We start from the raw sequence: 26,173 nt of genomic DNA on the forward strand, positions 1-26,173 counted from the left end.
ACCTAACACAGCCCTAATTTCTAAGAGTCCTGTCTTCCGTTATTAAACATAGTAAGTAAGGGGCTTAATACAGAATTATTTGTACCGTTCTTACACAGTAAATTTGTCTTCCTTACTTTGTAAGTTGGTATTCTGTATGAGATATTATTTACGTATCAAATTTATACAGATAAAACGGTCAACTATAATTATTTTTCGATAAGAAATTTAAGGTTGGAAACGCGTATTGTGAGCGCCACGCCATCTGGAACATATAGGAAATTACAGTAATTACTGTATTTATCGTCTCGATGTACAGGTAATCTGCTCTATTTTGCCTAACAATAAATCTGACTGTTTAATATTTACTACAAACAAACAACTGATTCACTGTATGTACAAGCAACTCACAGTAACCATTTCAAGTGTCGATCACAAACCACAATACATGTATAAGGTAACCAAGAAAGTTCTGCCGCTTTTTGTGGAGGTCTGTGTTTCAATGGCTCTCATACCATGCGTTGAATGCGAATGGAGATAAGGTGAAGATCAGTTCTTGGTGTGGGTATATCCAACATATTACCTGGTTTTGATAATGCAATTACACCGTGAACTTGCGTACGGACAGAGTGAAAATGGGACCTTCACAGAGCGTCGTAAAGACGTGAATGCTGTACGAGTTTAAACTGGCGTCAAACTGCTGCAACGGGGCGGAAGATATGTCAGGCCTTTGATGAAGGTGTCGTGACTACGCGTACAGTTTAACAAGTTTAAGGACGGTGGCGAAACACTCTAAGACGCACCACGGACGTGCTGGAAGACCAACACATGTACAAAATGAAACTCTTCAGGCAGCAATTGAGGCGAACATTGGCCGGACATGTGAGGAACTGCGACTACAATTCAGTGTGAGCGGAGAAACCATTCGGCAGCACCTCCATCAACTTGGGAAGCACTACATGTTGCGTCGATGGGTCCCACATGATTTGACTCCGAGCCAGCAGACATTTGTGTTTCTTTGCTGTCTCGTCTGAGGAACGAGCTATTTCTGGACAAAGTGTTGACATATGATGAAAAGTGGGTCCAGTACGAAGCTCTACGGCGCCGTCATCATTGGTTAGCATCCCATGAACCGGTACCAAAACAGCCGAAACCAGCACTGCACCAGTAGGCCCTCTTGTGTGTTTTGGGGACTGCTCGCAGAATCGTGCATCGAGAACTGCTACCAGCTGGTCAGAGCATCAATGCAACTGTGCACTGTCAGTAGTTGAGCCGTGTTCAAGAAAAACTCAAAACTCTGGAGCCAGCACTTCTGTACCGCAAAAGGGTTCTCCTGTTACAGGATAACGCTACGCCCCACGTGGCTAGGATGACCCGGGATACTATTCTACGCGTTGGATGGGAAACACTATTGCATCCACTATACTCGTCGGACATTGCACCATACGATTATCACTTGTTCCATTCCTTGGGCAATCACCTTAGAGGACGCCAATTCAAATCCCTAGTAGAGTTGCAAAATGCACTTGATACTTTCTTCTTTTCATGGCCCACCAAGTTCTACTGCGAATCCATGGCCTTCCAGAACGTTGACAGAAGATCGTCGATGCTGATGGGGACTATTTTTGATGTTCCAGACACGCCTTACGTAACATATCGATGTTCGAAGGTAGTGGATGAAAAAGCGACAGAACTTTCTTGGTTATCTTTATACAGGGCGTCTACTGAGTTTCATTTTCAAAATTCCAGTATATTTCCAGTATATTCAACACAACTATCAGCAAAATTGCTGTACATAATACAATGATTTTTTTTTCAAGTTCTTTAGGGATAATCACACTCTTGATGATTTCAGGTTTGTAATTATTTTATCATCAAAAGAATATTTTATTTTTAATAAATTTAGTTAACCCTGATTTTTTTTTAATACAATGATTTTTTAACATTTTTAAAGGGCCTCCCAACTCCCCTCACAGCCCTCCACTCCATCCATCGCTTTAAATGTCTAATTACAAAATATATACAACTCTTGTCTTGTCTTCATCACCATTAACGGTGTTTTTTAAAAAGGAGCATCAGCTTTTAAAGTATGCTAAAAATGTGTGTAAATTGAATTACTTATACAAGAATTGAATTATTTTGTTAAAAATTGTAAAGAATTTTACAAATGGACGCCATTTGCATTTTTTGGTCGACTTTCAAGTCACATTACCTGTCATATATAGTAGGAAATAAATAGAAAAATGAAAAATTGTTAATTGTATAAGTTTAGGAATAAGAGAAATAATTTGACACAGTTTGGTAAAGAAATGAATAGTCATAATCAGGTGTAGTAAGAGTCACAATTGTGGTGGAGTTCCAACGGGAAGAAGAGGGCCAGTTACCCAGATAGTCAGGGTGAAAGATTTGGAAAAAAAGAAAAAAAACAGATGAGATGTAAATGTGTAAGGAAATTGTAAATGAATGTAGATGATTTCAGGAGTATTTGTAAATGTGTATGAAAAGTTTACGATGAAAATATTCATTTTTTCCATTTCCTCTTCGGCAGTTCACTCTAGGAGATGTTGCCATTATCACATTCACCGCGGAACTCCAACTCTTGCTTTGGAAAAAATTACAATCTCAATGGATACAAAATTGTTTTTAAGACTATTAAAACAATTACAAAAAAGTATTGTTACAAATTACCAGTTTCATGATTTTTCCAGTATGTGGATCAAAATTCCAGTATTTCCAGTATCAAAATTAAATTCCAGTATAATTCAAGTATTTCCAGTATCAGTAGATACCCTGTTATAGTACAACACCGAATAAAATTCTGTCACACTCTTAAAATATCCTTGTTGTCTCTTGTATAATAAAGTAGGTAGCAAGGATTCCTGCGGACCGGATAAAAACTCTCCTTCCAATACGATGATTAGGGAAGTTTATATATTGATGGCGAATATCAACGTTGAAGTAGGAAGGTACCCATCATATTGCACATACATCTTCTCATGGGCATCCAGAGATAGAGTAGTGAGGATGTTGGTTGGGCGCACTTCTAAAATTATGAAACTGTCAAAACCAAAAATTAGAACCATGGTATGTATGTATGTACCTCTAAGTTTGGGTAAAAATGTGCATCTTTCGCAAAACTTTTTTTAGCGATTTTTTTTAATATCAGGGAAGGGGGGGGAGGGCAAGTATTTTACTTCCTGGTCGTTGGTTGATTTTCAATTGAAGCAAAGGTACTGATTGTAAAGATTGAGAAATAATATAGAAGAGATTATACAAAATCGATTTTTAAATCAAAGATATCGTTGAACATTTTTACCACAACCGCGGGAGGTTATTTGCTACTCATTGTGGTTGAATTATCACAAAGAAGTTGTATTTAGCTCAGTGGTAGTATTGGTTTCATAGTCAAAAGATCGTGGGTTCAAATTCGAGTCGGGAAACACCATTTCTTTTTCTGGTTTAAATCTTCAAGGGAGATCGTTGTATGTTTCCTTTATCTTATAATCTTGGGTGGAGACTTAGGATAACAAAGAAAGAGATAACAAAGTATAGTAAAGATAACAAAGAAAGAGAAATTACATTATATTGGCCATTTTCATAATATTTGCGACTCTCTAGAACTTCCGTTTCTACAAATTTAGATTGTTAGACCTATCTCTCTCTTACCTGTCTTCAAATCGAATATTTTAATTTCAATAGTTGTTTAGTGAATATAATAGACCTTAAAAATGTTACATCGTTATAAAAAAAATAATTAAAAAATTAAAAAAAAAAAGCAGAATCTTAAACTCGAAACAGTTTTCTGTGACAGCTGATATTACAGTTCTGCACTGTTTTGATGTTACTTTGGTTTGGCAATTCATCATAACTAGTCTAATACCAGAGCAACATTTGCAAAATGGGCAACTTTATTTTGAAAACAATAGTTCAATTCGACAAACTCATCTGGCATTACGTGCATTTTACGGTGCTCATAATCGTCCATCAGAGCGATTAATTCAAAAAAGTATGAATCGTTTTTGCAATACGTTTCCTCTAAACGATAATACGCATCCCGGAAGACGTCGTCACCGCTTGATGCGTTCTATGGGCCGGTGGAATCATTGGTCCATATGTTTTCAAAAATGAAGCTGGTCAGAACGTTACAGTCAACAGTGAACGGTACAGAGACATGATTACTAACTTTTTCGTGCTTTAATTGCAAGACATTAATGTTGCAGATATGTGGTTTCATCAGGATGGCACCACATGCCACACAGCGCGCGCCACAATTAGTTTACTGAAAAAAAAAAAAAAAATCACGAAATGGACCTGTTAACTGGCCACCTCATTCGTGCGATTTGACGCTATTAGATTATTTTCCCTGGGGATATGTAAAGCAGGGTTCCTAGTGATCTGGAGAAATCTATTTCCCTGACCATTGACTTCGTAACAGGTGTCGCATGACGTTGACATAAATAAGGAATAAATAACGGTGAATATTTATATATGAGAACATTTATTTTATAGGTAAATAGTAATCAATTGCTCATACGTACAACAATAAAAAAAGTAGTAATAAAAACCAAATAGGTATTATAATGGTTGGCTAAGCTGAAATTGCTGTACAATTAATGTTAGAAAAAATATATTTTATAAAATTCCATTGAATTTCCCTGATCAGTACGAACCCTGGTAAAGTCGCATGTCTACTCGAGAAAGCAGAAACAATTGAGCACTTGTAAGCCAATATTCGACGCGTTATTGCCGAAATACAGCTTGATTTACTGAGCAGAGCACGTGAAAACTGGACCTCCAGATTATACCATGTACGCGCCAGCCGCGGTGGCCACATATCCGAAATCATATTCAAACATTAATGCCCTTTACTTCCCTCTTCTCTCTATCTCACCTCTGGAGATAAAACTTCTGGTAAATAGGTTCCAAGGGCGACTGACCCAAAGAAAAAAAAATGATCTACATTGTCACTGATACACATTGTGGTCCTTAGCTTGACATATTAGACAAGAAACCGATAAATTGAGAATTCGAATCTCTTCAGAGATAATATTCCACTGAGCCTTAACTATATTGACTTGCTCCTTACTCCTCTAGTCGAAATAACAACTTTATCACAGATTCCCATGCAACTTGTACTTCCTTAAGTCATAGTCACAAATTTGTGTAAGGCGAGATGTCAAAGCACTTTAGACGTTCAGGATATATATATATATACAGGGTGATTTAAGAAAACGGGAATTTTGAAAATTAAATAATTTCATGAAAACAAATTTTTAAAATATTTTTTTAAATCTCATTTAATAGTAAAAATAATGCCATTTTAGGATACACAAAAATAAATCACAAGTTTACAAATCAGGGGATCTGGGAGGCCATTGAATGTCACTATTTTTCGAAATTACACGTTCCCCAAATAATTAGCATACAGCAGCCATTGATATTCGTGCTGTGGGACGTTGATCCATCTTGTTGAAACCAGGCTGTGTCAATAATGTGTGGAAATATCTGTAGTTGTTGCACAAAAGAACTTTCATGTATGGCGACGTAACGATTCGATGTGACTGTAATCGCATGGCCATTCTCGTCCTCAAAACAATAAGGGTCCATCACACCGTATGATAACAAAGCACATCACACAGTAACTTTGCAAGGTGTCTACTAAAATTCCACAATGAAATTTCGTGACTTTTTCGTAACCTTTTCTTTACCAAATCATAAAATTTCCTAACATTTTTAAGAGCGAATTTGGGTGAAAATTAGGCCGAATTTTCATCCATGCGATACAAACGTATTTTACTTGCGATTTGGAAGCATCTAAAGCCGACCGTGAATTTTGATGTTTTATAGAACAAAATTTTTCCAATGTGTACTTACATTTGCACAGTTAAAAAAAAAAAAAAAAAAAAAAAAAAAAATCGTGACCCAAAACCTAAATTTCGTGACTTTTTCGTGACTTTCATGACCGTTTTCTGATTTCGTCACTTCTTCGTGACATTTGAGACCGATAGACAGCCTGCTTTGTTGCTGTGCAATGGACGCTGATGTAGCTCCACAGAATTGTCTTGTGCCCGTGGCGTCCTAAATTAAAATGGCGGAATTCTCTACGTGCCCCTCCACACTGTCATTCTTCTTGTAAAACGCTTTGATCGCGAAAGCACGTTGGGCACCACTCCAAGCATTCATGATAACTAAATGGCAGGGTGTCGTTAACAGGCTGGCGTACGTGCTTCAGTGTTACAAAACTCCCACTGTTGCCAATACAAGTTTCAAAATTTTCCGTTTCTTTGAATCACCCTGTATTTTACTATCCTCATATAGATATGTGGTAAAGTGGTCGTCTTACCGAGGGTAGTTTCTTACAAAAATTGGTGGTCGCTCGTTGGGAGGAGACATGGACGGCACAAAGAGGATCCTAATAGATTACTCTTATAAAAACAAATTTCTTTGCAATTAAAACCCGGTCAAGATGTGGGGTGGTCTTTCGGAGCAAATTTACTGTATCACTTTTATATACGTTCATCAATATACTAAGGTAAAGAACAGTTTATAAAAACTGGCGTACCTCTTTAGAAACGAACTCTTGAGCAATTTTATTTCTGCGGAAACCAATGGCCTTCATTATCTCCGAATAATCCGAGACCTCATCCAAGTCTAACTCTTCTTCGGACTCAGACACGGGCTCATCGCCTTCCTAAAATAACAATCAAAATAAATAATAAAATTATGTACATGAAAATTTGTACTTGTATTCCTATTTTATTCTTCATACATTAAGTACGGTAATATGTTAATACACGTATGGTTCGAAACGTTACAAAGTCACAATCTAACAACATAATCACTAGTTTCACTACTTACTATAAATATGTAATACGACAAGTAGTCAGAAAGTTCCCGGAATTTCATTGTAACTATTTATTACCACAATATAGGTACACATTCACTTAATTGCCTTCAAAATAGTCTTACCACAATATAGGTACACATTCATTTAATTGCCTTCAAAATAGTCTTACCACAATATAGGTCCACATTCACTTAATCGCCTACATAATAGTCTTACCACAATATAGGTCCACATTCACTTAATCGCCTTCAAAATAGTCTTACCACAATATAGGTCCACATTCACTTAATCGCCTTCAAAATAGTCTTACCACAATATAGGTACACATTCACTTAATCGCCTTTAAAATAGTCTTACCACAATATAGGTCCACATTCACTTAATCGCCTTCAAAATAGTCTTACCACAATATAGGTACACATTCACTTAATCGCCTTTAAAATAGTCTTACCACAATATAGGTACACATTCACTTAATCGCCTTCAAAATAGTCTTACCACAATATAGGTCCACATTCACTTAATCGCCTTCAAAATAGTCTTACCACAATATAGGTACACATTCACTTAATCGCCTTTAAAATAATCTTACCACAATATAGGTACACATTCACTTAATCGCCTTTAAAATAATCTTACCACAATATAGATACACATTCACTTAATCGCCTTTAAAATAGTCTTACCACAATATAGGTCCACATTCACTTAATCGCCTTCAAAATAGTCTTACCACAATATAGATACACATTCACTTAATCGCCTTCAAAATAGTCTTACCACAATATAGGTCCACATTCACTTAATCGCCTTCAAAATAGTCTTACCACAATATAGGTACACATTCACTTAATCGCCTTTAAAATAGTCTTACCACAATATAGGTCCACATTCACTTAATCGCCTTGAAAATAGTCTTACCACAATATAGATACACATTCACTTAATCGCCTTGAAAATAGTCTTACCACAATATAGATACACATTCACTTAATCGCCTTTAAAATAGTCTTACCACAATATAGGTCCACATTCACTTAATCGCCTTTAAAATAGTCTTACCACAATATAGGTCCACATTCACTTAATCGCCTTCAAAATAGTCTTACCACAATATAGGTCCACATTCACTTAATCGCCTTCAAAATAGTCTTACCACAATATAGGTACACATTCACTTAATCGCCTTTAAAATAGTCTTACCACAATATAGGTACACATTCACTTAATCGCCTTTAAAATAATCTTACCACAATATAGATACACATTCACTTAATCGCCTTTAAAATAGTCTTACCACAATATAGGTCCACATTCACTTAATCGCCTTGAAAATAGTCTTACCACAATATAGGTACACATTCACTTAATCGCCTTCAAAATAGTCTTACCACAATATAGATACACATTCACTTAATCGCCTTGAAAATAGTCTTACCACAATATAGGTCCACATTCACTTAATCGCCTTGAAAATAGTCTTACCACAATATAGGTCCACATTCACTTAATCGCCTTGAAAATAGTCTTACCACAATATAGGTCCACATTCACCTAATCGCCTTCAAAATTAGCTCCTTTAGAACACAACACACTTGTTCCACTGCTTCTGCCATTGCTGGAAACAACACTGAAAGTCCTGTTCTGGTGTGTTCCGAAGTTCAGTCGTCGCGTTGGTTTGGATGTCTTCTACGCTGGCAAAATGGCTTGTAGAAACGAAAATCCTCTTCTATACCAGCCTTCCTACTAACCGGATTTAGCGCCAGCGGATTTCTGGCTCTTCTTCAAGATCAAAAAGTGCCTCAAAGGTAACTGTTTTGTCATCGTAGAAGACATCCAAACCAGCGCGACGGCTGAACTTCGGAACGTACCAAAACAGGACTTTCAGCGTTGTTTCCAGCAATTGCAGAAGCAATGAAAAACGTGTGTTCTCAAGGAGCTAATTTTGAAGTGATTAAGTGAATGTGAACGCATATTGTGGTAATAAATAGTTAGAACCCAAATTCCAGGAACTGTTTCACTTCTTCTCGTATTCGTACAAGTACATAATGATTAAAACAGTATACAGTGGAGTCTCGTTAATTCGAACTTGGATAATTTGAAATATTGGATAATTCGAACACAAGTCCATTCCTCTTGAAAACTGTATTGAAAATAATAGTAAAAAATCGTGGATAAATCGAACTTTTGAACCTATGTTTTGGATAATTCGAAGTAAATACAGTTGAAAATTTTTAATGATGGACAGATGTAAACAGAGAAATACAGTTTTAACTTGTTTTCAGTTATCCAGATGCAGCCATAGGGAAGAGTAATACAAAAGATAAATAGGAAATCTTGGGGAAGAAGTAAACATAGGGAACGTGTGCCAATCTCATCTTGTTTCAGAATTGGTTGAAAATTTAAGATGAATTATTGATAAAGTCAACCAAATGTTATTAATATCGTATTCCGCACAATACATGAAATTCAAGATTTATTGAGCGTACAAAAACAATTAAATTTAAGCAAATGAGGTTTACGACTTCTTAAAAGTGAGAACAGAATATTCAAATTGTTACTAGTGTTTAATTGTTTGGGCTATTCAATGTATGTTGTAGTGTTACACGTAAATATATTTTCCATTGTACACGTAGTTTGAATTATGTGGAGTTAATGTCGTTTGTTAGTTTGTGGTATTCGATCACGCAAATAATAAGATATAGTCTACATCATACGAATATGTTTTTGATGCACAGTACTTTGGTTTGTTTGTTGTTATATATGTGAAAATGAATGTTGTTGAAAAATTCGAAGTTTTTTCGTGTCCCCTTGGACTTCGAATTAAAAAGAATCCACTGTATTACAAATTACCGCATGTATATATCTAAGTAAGACCTTTCTCTATACATACACATTCTCTAATTTAGGTATTCACTTACAAAATAAAAGTAATTATAACGCACAAATTCTTTGATTCCTTTTGTAATTTTACTTTTTACTAATTTAATTTAATTTCATAATCCATTGTATATTCTAATTGTCATTTGTTATCGATGCAAAGATACCAACCTGAAGTTTGGCACTTAAATAGTTTACATTATTACTCTTTTCTCAATGTTCTGTTAAAAAGAAGAATGTCTGTCTTATCCAACTTACCTTCAAAAAAATTTTAAAAATAGGTTTAAATTTGTTTTCCCATTCTATTTTTATTGCTATAAAATTCTATGCAAAATTAGTTTATCACTCTCGATCCTAGGTCCGAGTAGTACTTGAGGTAAGTTCGGAAATCCGACTCCAAGATAACGCCCTTTACTGAACATGGTGAAATAACATCTTTAACATGTCTTGAATGGTACGGTAGAACTTTGGTGGAGTTCGACTTGCAGCCACCTTCACGTGGTGAGATCTGGGTCATTTTAGCAAAAATAATTTTGCGACACGGGCGAAAATCTGCAAGCTAATGCTTTTATCTCAAATTTCAATATTTAAAATCACTATCAAGAACAAATGAGTATATTATACATACTTTTGTAATACTATAAAAAATATCAAATTTTCACCGAAATTCACTAACTTTAGGCCATATGCGCGCAAACTCTAAATACATAGCTATAATTTTAAAAATATCTTTACCATTATGAAGAGCTAAAACAAAACAACTTCATTCTATTAAAATCGAAAAACTTAATGTTTAAAATTTGAGCATTAAAGCAATAATTAAATTTTCTAGGTCATTTTTCTTTAACCATTAGATTCTTTGCGCAAACTATTGATTAAATATATGAGTTGCATTATTTTCCCCTTTATTAGCATACGAATATGCAACTTTTCGCACTATTAGAATTCGATATTCAAAAATTCACTTGGTTAAACTGTTAGCGTGCTCGCCTTTGGCGTAGGAGACCCGAATTCGATTCACGGCTGAAGCTCATATGGCTCAGATTCCACGCTAATCAGTAGTTCCACGTCTCATATAGCCTTGCTGCTGAAAGGGACGTTAAACTCAAAATCAACTCGAAAATTTACTATTTCGACTCACCCTAAAGTGTAATTCTCACACCTTGTGAATTCTTTAATAAATACAATATTAAGTTCACTCTGTTACCGATTAACGGGACAAGTTTACAATCCTTTTTGCGGGTCTTAAACCAATTGTAAGTTTTGCACATTAATGTAGCAAGAACTACTGAAGTTGTACAGATTCCACTTTATTAAGTGCAATTACGTACAAAGTTTATCATTACTAGTAAATAGATCATTTTTGTTTCTATGAGTTGGATAATTAGTAGTGTAAAGCAAAATTCACTTTTTAACCACATGAGGGACTAAACTTACGAATGATTACAAAATGAACGTTAACTTTGCTTACAAAATGATATCATCTCACGATGCTTAGTGTTGAACACTACGCATCAAAGCATATGGCGTCGTGATCAACTTAACAAACGTACAGTTCAACTTGACTTAAGTTCTTGAAAATATCTTTTGCCATGTTGTTCATTGTTATTAAAATTTCTTGGTACTATATTGGATAGTAAACTGTTTTTGGAAGCCTCATATAAAATATGTATGTCGTAAATTATAAAGGACAATGTGTTTATTGCGATGTTTAAAAGTTACAGCAAAAGAATTATTTACGAATTACTTATTTTGCATATTTTCAAAGCACAACAGCGAACAGTTTCACATTTTGAGATTGTGGTAATCATATAAATGATGTGCTACTATAAATAAATAAATAAACAAATAAATAAAACTGTTAGAATAGTTTTGTGTTCAGAATAGCATTGTAAACCACTGTTTGCCACGTTAAAAATTATGACTATGATTAATTTGTACATTTATATGGTACAGTACTGTTCAACACGAAACAGAATTTTCCCACTATATTAGACAGACAAAATATACATGCATATAACACTAGATCGTTTAAGCAAATTAATAAACCCTATAGTAGATTAGATGAAGTTAAGGACAGCTTTATTACTGCAGGCATAACATTGACGAACGTTTTCCATACTTTCATGTTCTATTTGTCTATAGATAAATTTAAAACTAATTTATATAAGGGTCTAGAGTCAATGCATTTTTAGAACATTAATGAATCTGCTGAATCCCAACATTCACATGTTCATTGACAATACCATAACGTAAATTTTATTGTTGGCAATGATTCATAAACCATGTATTATCCATTGACGTTGTCTCTTGCCTGTACCTTAACGACAATAAAAATATTGTGTTCTATTAAGACGGTTTATTTATTATTTTTTAAAAAGCTAACGTTCCTCATCAGTTATATTCCCTTCAAAATAGTGCAGAAACGATTATATTATTATTATTATTATTATTATTATTATTATTATTATTATTATTATTTAAATACGAAATGCTACTTAATACACCAACTACTAACTTTGAGATGGGTTTCATTCTTCAGCCTATATCGTCGTAATTGATTTCACAATGAGGAATATATCAACAATAGAAACTGTTCCACTAAATATTAGGTAGTCTAAAAAGTACTGATACTTCGGTCAAAATGGAGAGTACATTTATTGTGATTTTGAAAATAGCATTATAAAACTACATATGCGCCATTTTGTTTCATGAACTTCTGCCATTTTTCCCGGGAAAACCATAATCACGTCGCTATGAAACTTCTGTAGTTTATATATATATATATATATATATATATATATATATATATATATATATATATATATATATATATATATATAAAAAGGGCTACGTGGTTTTTGCAGGCTTCTTTTGAAACTAACTTAACACCATTTAGGGAGCCCTGCAGAGACTGAATCAAATTACAGTCGGACGGTGCCAGGTCCGAGTATATGGTGGATTCACTGAAACCTTCCTGCCAAATTCTCTTGATTTCTGACGAGTTGTTAAAGATGTGCGATTTGGCGTTGTCGGCGTGGTTCACATCCTTTCTGTTGACCAGTTTCGGCCGTTTCTTTTGAATTGCTAACTTTTGAACGCTGAGGAAGGTTCACAACTTTATAATTCCGAGTGCTTTTGGGGGTAGATCCTTTTCCTCGAAGATTCATATTTCTTTAATTTCATCTTTTGATAAGAAAGCAAGGATTTTCAAAGTGTGTGAGATCATTATTATTATTATTATTTTAAATTTACCTTTTGTGAAGTTTCGCACTGTGTAGCATTATTCTATTTCTCTCACATATATGAGGCACGTTCAGAAAATAACCTCCGATTGGACACTGTCAAGGGCGCCCATTAGGGGGTGCAAGGTGGAGCGCTTGACCTCCCCATTAGGGGAAATTGTGCTTCGAAAGATCGAAAACCCAATAGATATTTTAGAATAGTTACCGCAAAATTTGAGGCTACATTTGAAATGTCGCTTATACTTGCCCCCCCCCCCCCCGTCTTGGAAACCACAACATGGGCGCCCTTGGTCACTGTGCGTGAAATAGTGGGGGCAGCGCTACCACCTTTGGACCGACATGTGCGGTAAATCAGTCTGTATCTAGCCGTAGTACAGTGAAGGTTGTCTGACCACTCGTTCCAATTTTGTAGCGTGTCAAAATGTGTGCTGCAATAGAACACCACGCAAAGTGAGAGGTGCGAGCTGTTATACGTTTTCTTATGGCAAAACAATATCAGGGATGAATTCAGGAATAGGCCGGGGGGAATCCCCCGCCGGAAAAATTCATTTCCCCCGGGGAAACTCAAAATTTCAATCACAAAATGTAGAAATTACTTCACCCAAACTTCCCTCCCCCCGAGGATTTTACATTCCCCCCGGGTGAAAATGTCTGAATTCAACACTGAACTATATTCGGTAGCAGTTATTCATCGGGAACTTTGTGCTCTGTATGGGCCAAGCGTGATGAACGAAAGAGTTGTTCGTGAATGAGTTCGTTTATTTAAAAGTGAATGAACATACATTCATGACGAAAAGAGGAGTGGCAGGCCATCAGTGATCACTGATGAACTCGTTGAGAAAATTGATGGAAAAGTTAGTGAAAATCGACGTTTCCCAATCTCGGAAGAAGTGGCTTGGATCTTAGCGCTTTGGTGATGATGAGAGATTGAAAGATGCAATCACAGGCTGGTTCAAGACACAGGCGGGAGATCTTTATACTGATGGAATTTCTAAGCTAGTGCAGAGACATGATAAGTTCTTGAATGTTTATGGAAACTATGTTGAAAAATAAAGCAAAGAAGTAGTTTTCAGACGTATATAATAAATTCTTATTTACTTTGGTGTTTCTTTTTTAACCAATCGGAGGTTATTTTCCGAACGGCCCACAGTGGGGCGAAAACGCAAAAACCTGGCCAAAATATGATAACTATATTCAAATTGAATGAAATTTAGTATTAAGGGGTTATTGAGGTTGCTGATTACGATTCTGCAACTAAAGTTGAAAAAAACAAAATGGCGGATCCAAAATGGCGGAATAAAAAGAATGTCAACATACTTCGTAATTTTCACAATGTATCTTTAACAACATTCACTTTTTTTACATATTTTGATGAACAATTACTTGTTACCTACGTTCTTATTTATTAGAAATGTATTATTACTTAAATGACACAAATTATTGGTATTTGATTCGGTTATGATAACTGCAACGGCTTGTCACTGTAACATTAAATGAACAATAATTAACATCAACCCGCTTCGTAATTGGCACATTTTGGCAGCTACTTTTTTGTCGATAGCATTAATTAATATTCAGACTACCATTCTACAAAATATGAACGTGGTGCACGAGGGTGCACATAATGTTTTTGACGCTTTAAGTTAATAAAATATATAAACAATGTGAAAATTTTGCCTGACTTACGATTCAAATTATAAATTATTACATCATTATTATTAATTTTTCACTTCATACACTTATTCTACTTACCAGTACGATATAGGAAAACTTTACAGATTTAAAAACTATGAACGCGTTCGAAAGTTACAACCGTTTCAACGGACTCGTCACAATTCTTCTATTGTTCTCTACGCATTTGGCCTGCTGAAGGGTCTACTTAAGAGTGGCTCAGGTAGTCGGAATAAAGTAAAAACCCTATTCTATTTATGGATTTGGGCCCTTCTAACATCACTCTAGCCAACTACATAAAAAAATTCATATATTACTAACTTTCGTTTTTTTACTTTTGGCCAGCTTTTTGCGTGTTCGCCCCACTGTGCGGCCTTCGTATAGAGATGAAGCAGATGAGGGTGCATAAAAATGCATATCCTTGGCAATTAAACGTGCTCCAACTACTCCCCCTTTCCCCCCCCCCCCCGACACACATTTGGCAAAGCTGCATTAGAACAAGGATAGGGCGAAAGTTACCTTACTGACTACAACAGCTTTGCGAACACACATATGAATAACTTAAAAATACTTACATGTCTTGGTTCTTGATTCCTGTGCTCATCTTCTTTTGTATGACTAGCTTGTCTCAAAAATGCACTTAACGTTGGGCTGCTTTGTGCAGAATCAATTCCACCTAAATTTGAAAAAACGTCACTGAAGTGGTGGCTACCACTTGGCGATGGGGACATTGATTGTTGATGTTTTGTTGGTGATTCGGTCTGTACTGCTGCATTCTTGCTATTTTTAAGAGGAAACTGAAGAGTACTAAAATATGGTGCACCCGCTTCTTTCGTATTGTCAACTGTTGTATCTGGCTCAGACATTGAGGAACCATTGTTTTCGGGTTTTGTTTCTTCAATCAGCTCGTTTTGCTTTAATTGTTGGCCATCTGATGTAGACGTTTCACAAATGATTGATTTATCAGCCTCGGAATTATCAGGTTTAGTATCTTGCTGAGAATTTGTGGTGTTATCACTTGGGGTATCTGTTATGTTCACCTGAGATCTTTGCTGCAATATCTCATTTTCGGATTTAAACGAATCACAAACTGCTGATTCATTTGTTGTACCTTCATCTGTTTTGCTATCTTCCTGAGGATTTTCAGTGTTGTTACTTTTATCGCCTGATGCATTAACTTGACACAACGAACTTTCTCTTTGTTGTAACAGCTGAGTTTCTGATTTAGATGACCCACAGTCTGTGGACTCATTTATTGTAACTTTATCTGTTTTGTTACCTTGCTGAGTATCCTCAGCATTGTTGCTTTGGGTGTTTGTTTCACTAATCTGACACAACGGGCTTTCACTTTGTTGCAACAATTGATTTTCTGGTTCAGATGGCTCATAAATTGTTGATTGCTGCACATCTTTAGCATTCTTACTTTGCGGATTCACTTCATTAATCGAACACAATGAATTCTCGCCTTGTGCTGGCTTCTTATTACGTGTTACACGTCCACAATCTTGATTTGTTGGGATCTTGCCAGGCGTTTTTTCCTTAAGGGCTTTTCTGGAGGGTCTACTTTGTTTCCTCATTTTGGACCTACCAGGTTTCTTGATTATTTGATTTTTCTTACTGTACGATTGACTTCTGTTACTGTTCTTCGTATACACATCTATTGCATTTAGAAAATAATCTACGTCATCTGCTCTTTCACATGAGGTATGTCGAGGACGTAACGAATATTTTGTTAAAGTATATTCAGGAATAGATTTATTACCATTACTAGAGAGTTCAGCCGCCACACTAATGTAACTGTTTGCGTTATCAATTGTTTCCTTCTGATGTGTATTACTAGAGTGAATATTCTTGGTCGCACCATTTATACTGTCTGAAAACTCATTACATGGTGATCTTTCGACAGTTTTTGAAACTTTTTCTGTATCTGTTTTATCACGCGTCTGTTCGTGCGCTGTATGACTTTTATTGTTACTGTCTACAACTTCAAAAGAATTCTGTGGCTTATCAATTGATACCATCAGTCCGTTTCTATTATTTGTCCCGCTATTTGCAGTATTCGACTTATTTACATTATTACCTTGAGATTTTCTCTCGGAACCATCACAAACTTTTTCAGAAGTAATTGTTTCATCCTCTACACTATTGACTTTTTCTGAGTTCGAGCAGTTTTCACCATTGCTGCATAATGCTGAACTGTTTATACTATTAGAAGCCTGTAAATTGGGTGAATCGCTTACATTACTATTGTCGCACAAATACTCTTTAGAAAAAGCTGTATCACTTCTCTTACTAGAGAGGTCATCATTAATCTTATCACTTGGTGCATTGTTCACTACCGTTTTCGACGCTTCAATGTTACTTCTTTTTTTAGGATAAACCACAATAACTTTCTGTCCATTGATTGAATCAGTATCTTCAAAGTTCACGACACTACTACCGGTATCATCATCATCACTGCGCAAGTTTGATATAACAGAAGCAGTTTCACTGTTGTTATCACACTGATTCAGAACACGTGAGTTAGTCAGAAATATCTCCATGTTAGTTGCATTTGATGGTATAAAGTGAGCATCAATATTTGTTTTGGCACATGCTATCAGCTTTTGAAGGGACTCTCGTACACTTTCAGTTTTTTGTCTTTCTGTATTCTTAGTTCTTCTTAGTTTTTTGTTTTCGTATACTCGAAATTCGGTTTTGTTGCTAGAACACGGTTTATCATCTGGGTTCTTTGCTTTAGCTGTTGCTTCATTTAACTTCGTTACATTCGAAACGGTATTACTTTTCATCGGAACCTTAAAACCAATAGGCAATGCCTTTGATTTTCGATTTCCTTCGCACTTTTCATATCTGTAGATCACTTTTCCGACTTGTTTATCCCTACTTCCTGTGTTCTCACTAGAAGTCACCTGAGAAGGTAATAGTTTATTAAATTGATCCTGATTATTATATGTTCTTTGTGGAGAACCATTTTTAGGTACTTTTTCCAATGAAACTGGATGAACATTGTTGGGTTTCTTCCGAGCTCCTGCAAAATTTGAACAATTAATTTCATCCCTCGACACTGCACTTACATCGTTTGTGGTCAACTTCTTGCTATTTTGCTTGACCTGTGTTACCTTCTCAACTGCCTTAAGCTTTCGCGAGTTATTTGTACCCACTCTGTTCGCACTTTTACCTTTCATTGCTTCACATTCAGAGGGCAGCGTGGCACAAAATGACATGACTTCTTCTTCTGTTTCAAAAGACAAAAACTGAAAATCGTCTATTAAATCAACGACTCCTGATACACAATTTATGTTATTAATCCTATCCTTTTGTGTCGTGAGTCTATTCACAAACTGACCCTTGTTCCCTGAACAATCCGAACCCACTTTTTTCTTTGCCTCAGGTAAACACCTCACTCTATGGCAATTACTTGAATTATTTTCTTTGTTCTTGAAAACTATTTCTGGAAATAGCTCTGACGTTTTGTGGCCTGACTGGTATCTTTCGGCCTGGTAATACGTGGACAAAGAAGAAAAACAAGGGGTGTTTTGCTCAAAGTCGTCTTCGTTATCTTCACCTAACCATTGAAGAACTCCATCTGTTTTCATGTTGATAAAACCCAAATTGTTTCACACTAAGAGAAAAATAATAAACACAATATTAGTGATGTATTTACTGATATTATATATATATTTATTTACTAGAAAGCAGTAAACACATAATGAAAACTGGAAATGTACACGTTTTCGCTAAAATGAATCATCAGGCAGAGTGTAGCAGAACCAGGGCCCTTGAAAATTTTGCTGTCCCGGACCATTAGAAAACGCTGCTTTCTCAATATCTAAAAAAATTACCCCGTCAAGTGAATAACCGACATTTAACTTGAAGTGGAAAGAACCAAAATAATATGCCGTATTTTACGGACTATACGACGCACCGTCATTTTTAAGCATTTTTTTTAAATACCGTAACATTTTTACCATTTTTTTTATTGCAATCTTGTGAATCCCCACAATTCATGTTCGTCGCATCGTACACTGCTGCTAAAAAAAAAAACTTGTACCAAAAATGTTTGCCGCCCCAGGGCATGGCACATGTTGGCCCGTATTAAATACGGCCCTGGGTAGTACTACGAAGAAGCTAAAAGAAACAAGCTTTCTTCGTTTCGCATTATGGAAGTACGGTAGACTTCCAAACAATGTGAATTCAGTTACTGAAACGAGAAGTAGTCTGGAAGTTTTGCTTGCAATACAAGGATAAGTCTAAAATAGAATCCGTTCTTCGGACGGTGAATCCATATCAAAAACCAATTACTTGTTCTCTTTTAACATTTTTGCTCTATTAAAGTATTTTGCCCTTTGGCACAGCCCGGGATTTTTTCTTCTCAATTTTCAGTTTGGTTCTAGAAATGTTTCTTAATATTCACCTTCCTCTTTTAACTCCCAATATTTTCTTATATTTTTCAACTCGTCGATCACTTGTGTTCTTCTTCCTATTCCTCGCTTTCCTTCCACCTTTCCTTCTATGGCGGTATGAAGAAGACAATTTCTTCGGAAGACGTGTCCAATCCAATTGTCCTTCCTACGAAAAATGCTGGCTAGAAGCGTCCTCTTCTCCCCTATTCGTTTTAAAACATCTTTCTTTGTTACTCTGTATGTCCATTGGGGGCGGCGGGGATCAGTGGTACAGCATTAGCCTCTGGTGCACGGGATCCCTGGTTCGATCCCAGCTCACGCCAAGTGAACTTTGTGGTGAACAAACACCGTGTGCGTGGGTTCTCTCGGGGGTTCTCCCGTTTCCTCCCACCTTCTTAATTTCCACCATTTCATTCATTTCTCATCATCACCGTCTCCTTTAGTCTAACCGCATAACTGTGGGACGTAAAACTTAAAGATTTCAGTTCATTTTTTTTCTGTGTGTCCATTTTATCTTCTCCATCTTCCTCCAACACCACATTTTGAAACTCTAAATATTTCTTCTCTAACTTCCGTAATGTCCAAGTCTCTGAACCGTATACTCACTTCAATACTCCATATAAAGCACTTGATCTATGTCTTCCTTAGTCCAATATTAAGCCTGCTAGTTAAAGAGTGATCTTTACTGAATCTTAAAGAAAAAAAAATTAAAAAACGCTGACAATTACCGTTTTTTCACTATGGCGTTCAGTGTTGAAATCGAGTTTGAATAAGAATAAGGGTTAGATCAAGGCATGGCTTATTTTTGGGACGCTGAGTCCACGTTGAAAAGTCATTTCTTGCTTTCGCTTATAGATCAATATTGCAATCGCAAGTAGTAATATATTTCTAGCAATTCTAGTTTTACATTATATTAATTTAGATTGCCATTTTTTTGACCATTTTAACATTAATATGTATTAGAAAGATGAAGAATCAACACTAGAGATGAAATCTATCCTTGGGATGCTTCACTATCTACTGTTTTTATTCTATGACGACGAAAGCTGAAACTGAAAATGCTTTATTTCTCCTTTTTATTCTATGACGATCAATGCTGAAACCAAAATTGGTTTATTTCTACTACTTCCGGTTTGAATAAAGGATTAACGGAGGATAAGGAATCTATTCTTGGGACCCTATCCCAAGATCGATTCCCCAAAACTACTTCTACCTATTTCTTATCGTTTTTGTTCTGATACCTGTCGGCAGACAGACGGGCGGACATAAATAACATGACCCGTTTTGGGATGGAAAACTTCGAGATTTTTTTTAAAAAAGTTTATATATTTGGTCTAGGAATTAATTCGTGCGGTTGGTACGCACACATTGAAGCTGTAGTACAAACACAAAATACATAAATACCTTAAGAAAAATATTGTCCATCACTAGCCACCACTTTCGCCCATCTGTCAGGCAATGTACGGATTCCGTGGCGAAAGAAGTCCTCATCCTTGGAAGCGATCCAGTCAGAGACCCATGTTTCGATATCTTCTGAAGAAGTAAACCGCTGTCCAATCAAATCGTTGTTCATGCAATCGAACAACTAGTAGTCCGAAGGAGCAACGTCTGGTGAATACGGCGGGTGGGGTAAAACTTCCCATCCGACATTTTCTAAATAGGTTTTGACCGGTTTTGCGACATGTGGGCGAGCGTTATCATGTTGAATAATAAGTTTATCATGTCTGTTCTCCCATTCTGGTCGTGTTCTGGCCAGAGCTTGCTTCAAACGCATTAATTGTCGTCGATAACGTTCTCCATTCATAGTTTCACCCGGTTGCAGCAGCTCATAGTACACCACACCTTTCATATCCCACCATATGCACAGCATAACCTTTGCACAGTGAATATCTCGTTTTGGTTGTGATGGACCTGGTTCACCTGGTTTCACCCAGGCCTTTTTTCGTTTAGGGTTCTCGTAATGGATTCACTTCTCATCACCCGTAATAATTCGATGCAGAAACCCCTTTCTGCTCTGTCGTTGAAGCAGCAATTCGCAAATGGTTTTTCGTCTTTCAACGTCTCTGTCTTTCAATTCATGTGGAACCCAATGTGACATCTTTTGAATCATTCCCATGGCTTTCAAGCGTTTGGAGACTGTTGTTTGATCAACGCCTAATGCTGCTGCAAGTTGTTCCTGCGTTTGACACGAATCCTGCTCGAGCAATGCTGTCAATTCTTCGTCTTGAAATTTTTTTGGCTGTCCAGCTCGCTCTTGGTCTGCCAAGCCGAAATCACCACTTCTAAACCGTGCAAACCACTTCTGACACGTTCGCTCAGCTAGAGCATGTCACCATACACTTCCACCAAAATACGATGACTTTCAGTCGCACTTTTCTGCATGTTAAAGTAATGCAGCAGGACACCCCGCAAAAACACTTTATCAGGCACAAATTGCGCCATGTTTACTTAACTACAAACTGGTGTTGTTGACGCTTTAATCCACTGCCCTATACTACGAACGATACGCGATGACATGGGTTTGCAACACATGTGTGGATACACGGAACTGTGGGACGCTCCGTTCGTTGCGCCATCTCTTGTCCACCCGCACGAATTAATTCCTAGACCAAATACATACGAGGCCTGTCAAAAAAGTATCCAATCTTTGTTTTTGGGAAAATACATGGCGTAGGTTGGCCAAATTTTGCGTCATGGAAGAAAGGTATATGATATCTTTAGCCTGCATATGGCATTCTTGTAGAGGAGTGGTTATGTTGGGTACTTTTCTGTGGTCTCGGCGCAGCTAAAATGGTGAAGATATGGGTGTACAAAGGACTTCTCTTCAGACATTTACCGTAGAATTTTTAAGTATGTATCTAGATGATAAATTTCCATGGCAAGAACACATAAACAAATAAAAAAAATACTCCAGACTATGTACATAATACGAACTCTAGTCCCCATACTGAATCTACAATTAATTATGTCCTTGTACTATGCCATATTTTATTCTCATAGTAAATACGAAATTCCTTTTAGGGGTCTTCGCCAAAACTTCAGATTATATTCAAACCACAAAAATGTGTCGAGAGAATTATTACAAAATCACCGAAACGCAGAAGCTGTAAGAAACTATTCGAATCATTGACTATGACATAATATTAAAAGAGATGGTGATACCCACAAATATCTTAAGCGTGGAAAAGATAACTTATCTATTGTGTATCATAGAACATTTGCATATGGAAAATCATACATCAATATAGGTGTAAAACTGTATAATAAACTACCTGAGTATATAAAAATACTCATGAAAAAAATCTGTTTTGTCAACTCAATGTGCAAACTGCTATTAAATAATACATTTTATAAAGCAGATGAATATGTGTATATAAAAATACTGTGCAACTTCCAGAAATAATTAACTTCCTATTGTATATATCAGATGGTAAATATAGATGCATATACGTAATATATACAGTGACTTAAATAGTAATTAAGTCCAATATATATCATTGTTATATAGATTATAGAATTGGTTTAGCCTACATATATTTTCACAAGGTGTTAAAAACAAAAGCATTGTATCTGTTCTAAGTATTGTATCTATTTTAAATACTGACGAGTTCTACACCATTTTGTACACATGTACACGTATTATGCTCCACAGAATTATTAATAAATCTACTCTAATGTAATTTAATCTGTATCAATATTAGTTCCCAAGATATTTCTTATTGATAGATATGTATCGGGACATCTAATAAGTATATAGTGAGTTACCACGAAATAATCCGGCTATCACTACACATTACTAACACCGCCAGCTGTGGTTAAATTCCGTATTTTGAATTGTCACAACGAATCGTTACTAAATGTCATTAACTGTAATTATTGAATATTTGCCATTTTATGGTTGCTTCTAATTTTTCTTCGCCTTTCTTCCCAAAATGCAAGTCATATTGCTTATCGTTATTGTGAAATGCAGCTCACTTGTGAGATATAGAAATAAATGGTCCTCACCGGGTGGGATAGATCATTCCTCACCAACAAAATACTTAGAAAACACGGTTGGAGTTGCTTCAAGTATGATCTTGTTACATAGGTAGATAATGAACACTTATTTTGAGGCTTCAAATGTATTCTAACGGACAGACAACGTAACTTGAGCTTTGATAATCTATACAAGATACTCATATCATAGAATCAGAAGTAAATTATATGTTACATGGCGTGCCTCTTTTATGAAATGAAAAGGTTGGGTTTATCTAACACTACTGAATTTTAAGCAAGACACATTTTCATCTAAAACTGCTACTATCTGTGCTGGTGTTCCTCAAGACTCAATTCTTGGGCCAATTCTTTTTTATTGTACATAAATGAACTTGTTCAATTTATGTACTTATCCCTAACATATTGTACTATATGCTGATGATGTAAATATCCTTGTAACAGCGGACAATACAGATGAACTACAAGTACATTAAAACAAACTGTGGATCGTTTGACAAAATGGACCTCTCAGAATCAACTGATGATAAATGCAAAGAAAACAAAAGCAATAAATTTTCATTACTCATGTACATCTTGAATAGTCCCTCCCATTGTGAAAATTCAGCTTTTGTAGACTATTCAAAATCCACTAAAATTTAGGTGTTAGAATAAGCAATAGACTTACATGGGATGCGCATATTACTGATCTAAATAACAAATTAAGCCGTATCTGTTTTGTGATTTATAGACTAAGTTGTTCTGTGGAAAAAGAAACCTTGCTGTTGTACTATGCTAAGTTTCAATCCTTGTTAAATTATGGAATAATTTTCTTGGGAGCTTCCTATTTCAGTGTTACTATTTTTCGTCTACAGAAAAAGGCAATAAGATCTATTTTTAATCTATCACCAAGACCATGCAAAAGGATCTTTCAGTCAATGTGCCTTGCCTGTACATATACGAAAGTGTCATACATATATATGTGAAGAGAAATTACAAGTTTTCTTCATGTTAACGATGTACATTTATACAACACACGACGAAAGAATATGGTATTTACATCATACCAAAACTATACATGCACCAAAAGAAGTGTTCTTCCTATGTCCACTAAGTTGTATAATAAGCTCCCTACTTCTTTGAAGGATATCAAAAACATACCGAAATTCAAAAATGAACTGTTCAATTTTTTATGTAACAAAATGTATTATGATATTAATGAATATTTGAGTGATACTTTGTAAATTATTGTAATATCAATTATATTGAAATATCTTAATATTATTCGACAACTCCTATATACTGGTCTTTGACCGATGATGTACGAAATGGATGAATAAAGAACGAATGAAATGTATTTTCATTACGGTATTCATTAACATATTTGTTCCCGCAATTTTATGTTCATGGTACTAATATTTCTATTATCTATATTTTTTTTCTCTTTCTTCGTTTCGTTCTGTTCTGATTATTGATACTTTCAAAGCCATACTTATTAATACTGTAGTTTATAACCCTTAATGTAGATTAACGGATTTTAAGTGTGCTTTCGTAAAATTAAATACATGAAATTATTTTTATTTTTGCAACATAAACTGACCGGTATGCCACAACTACCGGTTTTTAATAATCATCATACAATGTAAAAGTAACACTATAAGCACTTTCGCTCTGAGTTTCATCAGACAAGGTGAAGACAAAGGCAAATTAAAGAAGCTTGTACTGCAATGAGGACATGGTAAGGTTACAAGGTTGAAAGTAAAAAAGTATCTTCATATAAAGTAAGATAAAATTAAAGGGACGAGTCAAGCAGTAAAATTAATGGATATACAAGGGCGGGCTGAAAAGTTCTCGGCCTGACCCAGAGACGGCACTCCAATCAGCAAAATTTTATTGTTCTTGTCTGGGGACGCTTTATAGTTGTTCGTATAACAAGTGTCAACTTGTTCTCTCAAGTAGTTTGTGTGCAGGCATTGTTGCAGTTAGACATCTTGCGTGTTAGTTGTGAAAATGGATAAATTTGAATATCATGCGGTAATCAAATTTTTCGTTTTGGATGGATTAACCCCTACGGAAATTCATCTGAAGTTGACAAAAGTTTACGTGGTCTCTGCTCCTTCCATGTCAACCGTTAAAAAAAGGGCAGTTGAATTTAAACGTGGTCGCACATCCCTCGAAGATGACCCAAGTGAAGGAAGGCCGAAAACCGCAACCACACCGGAAACAATCGAAAAAGTGCATGATATCGTGTCGGACGACAGGCGAGTGAAGGTGATTAAGATAGCTGAGAGTGTGGGGATATCGGAGAAACGGGTGCGAAACATCTTGCACAAAGAACTAGGGTTGCCAAAGCTCTGCGCAAGATGGGTGCAGCATTTGCTGACTGCCGATCAAAAGCAAATACGAAAACGATTTTCGCAGCAATCTTTGGACTGATTCAAAAGGGATCCGACCGATTTTGTGCGGCGATTTGTGACAATGGATGAGACATGGGTTTACCACTACACGCCAGAAATAAAACAGCAGTCCAAGCAGTGGGTGGAAGCCGCTGGTGCAGCGTCTAAGAAAGCGAAGACGATCGTATCGGCCGGAAAGGTCATGGCTAGTGTGTTTTGAGATGCGAAAGGGATCCTGTTAATTATTACCTTGCAAAAGGGAGAACAATTAGAGGCAAATATTACTCCAACCTTCTTGACGACCAATTGGATGCCAAAATTCGCGAGAAGAGGCCTGGTTTGAAGAAGAAGAAAATATTTTTCATCAGGACAACGCACCTGTGCACAAGGATGCGTTGGTGATGGAAAAATTGCGGGATTTAAGGTACGATTTGCTCGGCCATCCTCATATTTTCCTGATTTGGCACCATCGGACTTCTATCTGTTCCCAAATTTGAAGAAATTTCTTTCTGAGAAGCGCTTCATATCAAATGAAGAAGTTGAGAGGGTCGTGGATGACTATTTTCACAACCTTCCAGACTCTCACTTTCGGGAAGGAATACCGATGTTGGAGAAACGCTGGACCAAGTGTATTGAAGTTAAGGGAGATTATGACGAAAAATAAAATCATTTTTGAACTGAAATTCGCAGTCTCATTGTCAGGCCGAGAACTTTTCACCCCGCCCTCGTATATATCGAGTATAATTTCGTAATGTGAAACTAAGACTTCCAAACTATGGA

The 26,173-nt window shown here is 36.1% G+C and overlaps 1 protein-coding gene across 3 annotated transcripts in view; it reads right to left on the reverse strand.

Moving 5' to 3' along the window:
* Positions 1-26,173, reverse strand: part of LOC145669504 (uncharacterized) — a 95,458-nt gene that overhangs the window by 34,857 nt on the left and 34,428 nt on the right. For all 3 annotated transcript variants that reach the window (XM_081737687.1, XM_081737685.1, XM_081737686.1), the window contains exons 2-3: positions 15,198-18,244; positions 6,542-6,670 (exon numbers count right to left, since the gene is read on the reverse strand). In XM_081737687.1, the coding sequence (XP_081593813.1) occupies positions 6,542-6,670; positions 15,198-18,218 (3,150 nt within the window). In that variant the 5' untranslated portion in view covers positions 18,219-18,244. The remainder of the gene's footprint in view (positions 1-6,541; positions 6,671-15,197; positions 18,245-26,173) is intronic.

This window comes from Thermobia domestica, chromosome 14 (genome assembly GCF_964235325.1).
Source record: "Thermobia domestica chromosome 14, izTheDome1.hap1.1, whole genome shotgun sequence".
In the NCBI taxonomy this organism is placed as follows: Eukaryota; Metazoa; Arthropoda; class Insecta; order Zygentoma; family Lepismatidae; genus Thermobia; species Thermobia domestica.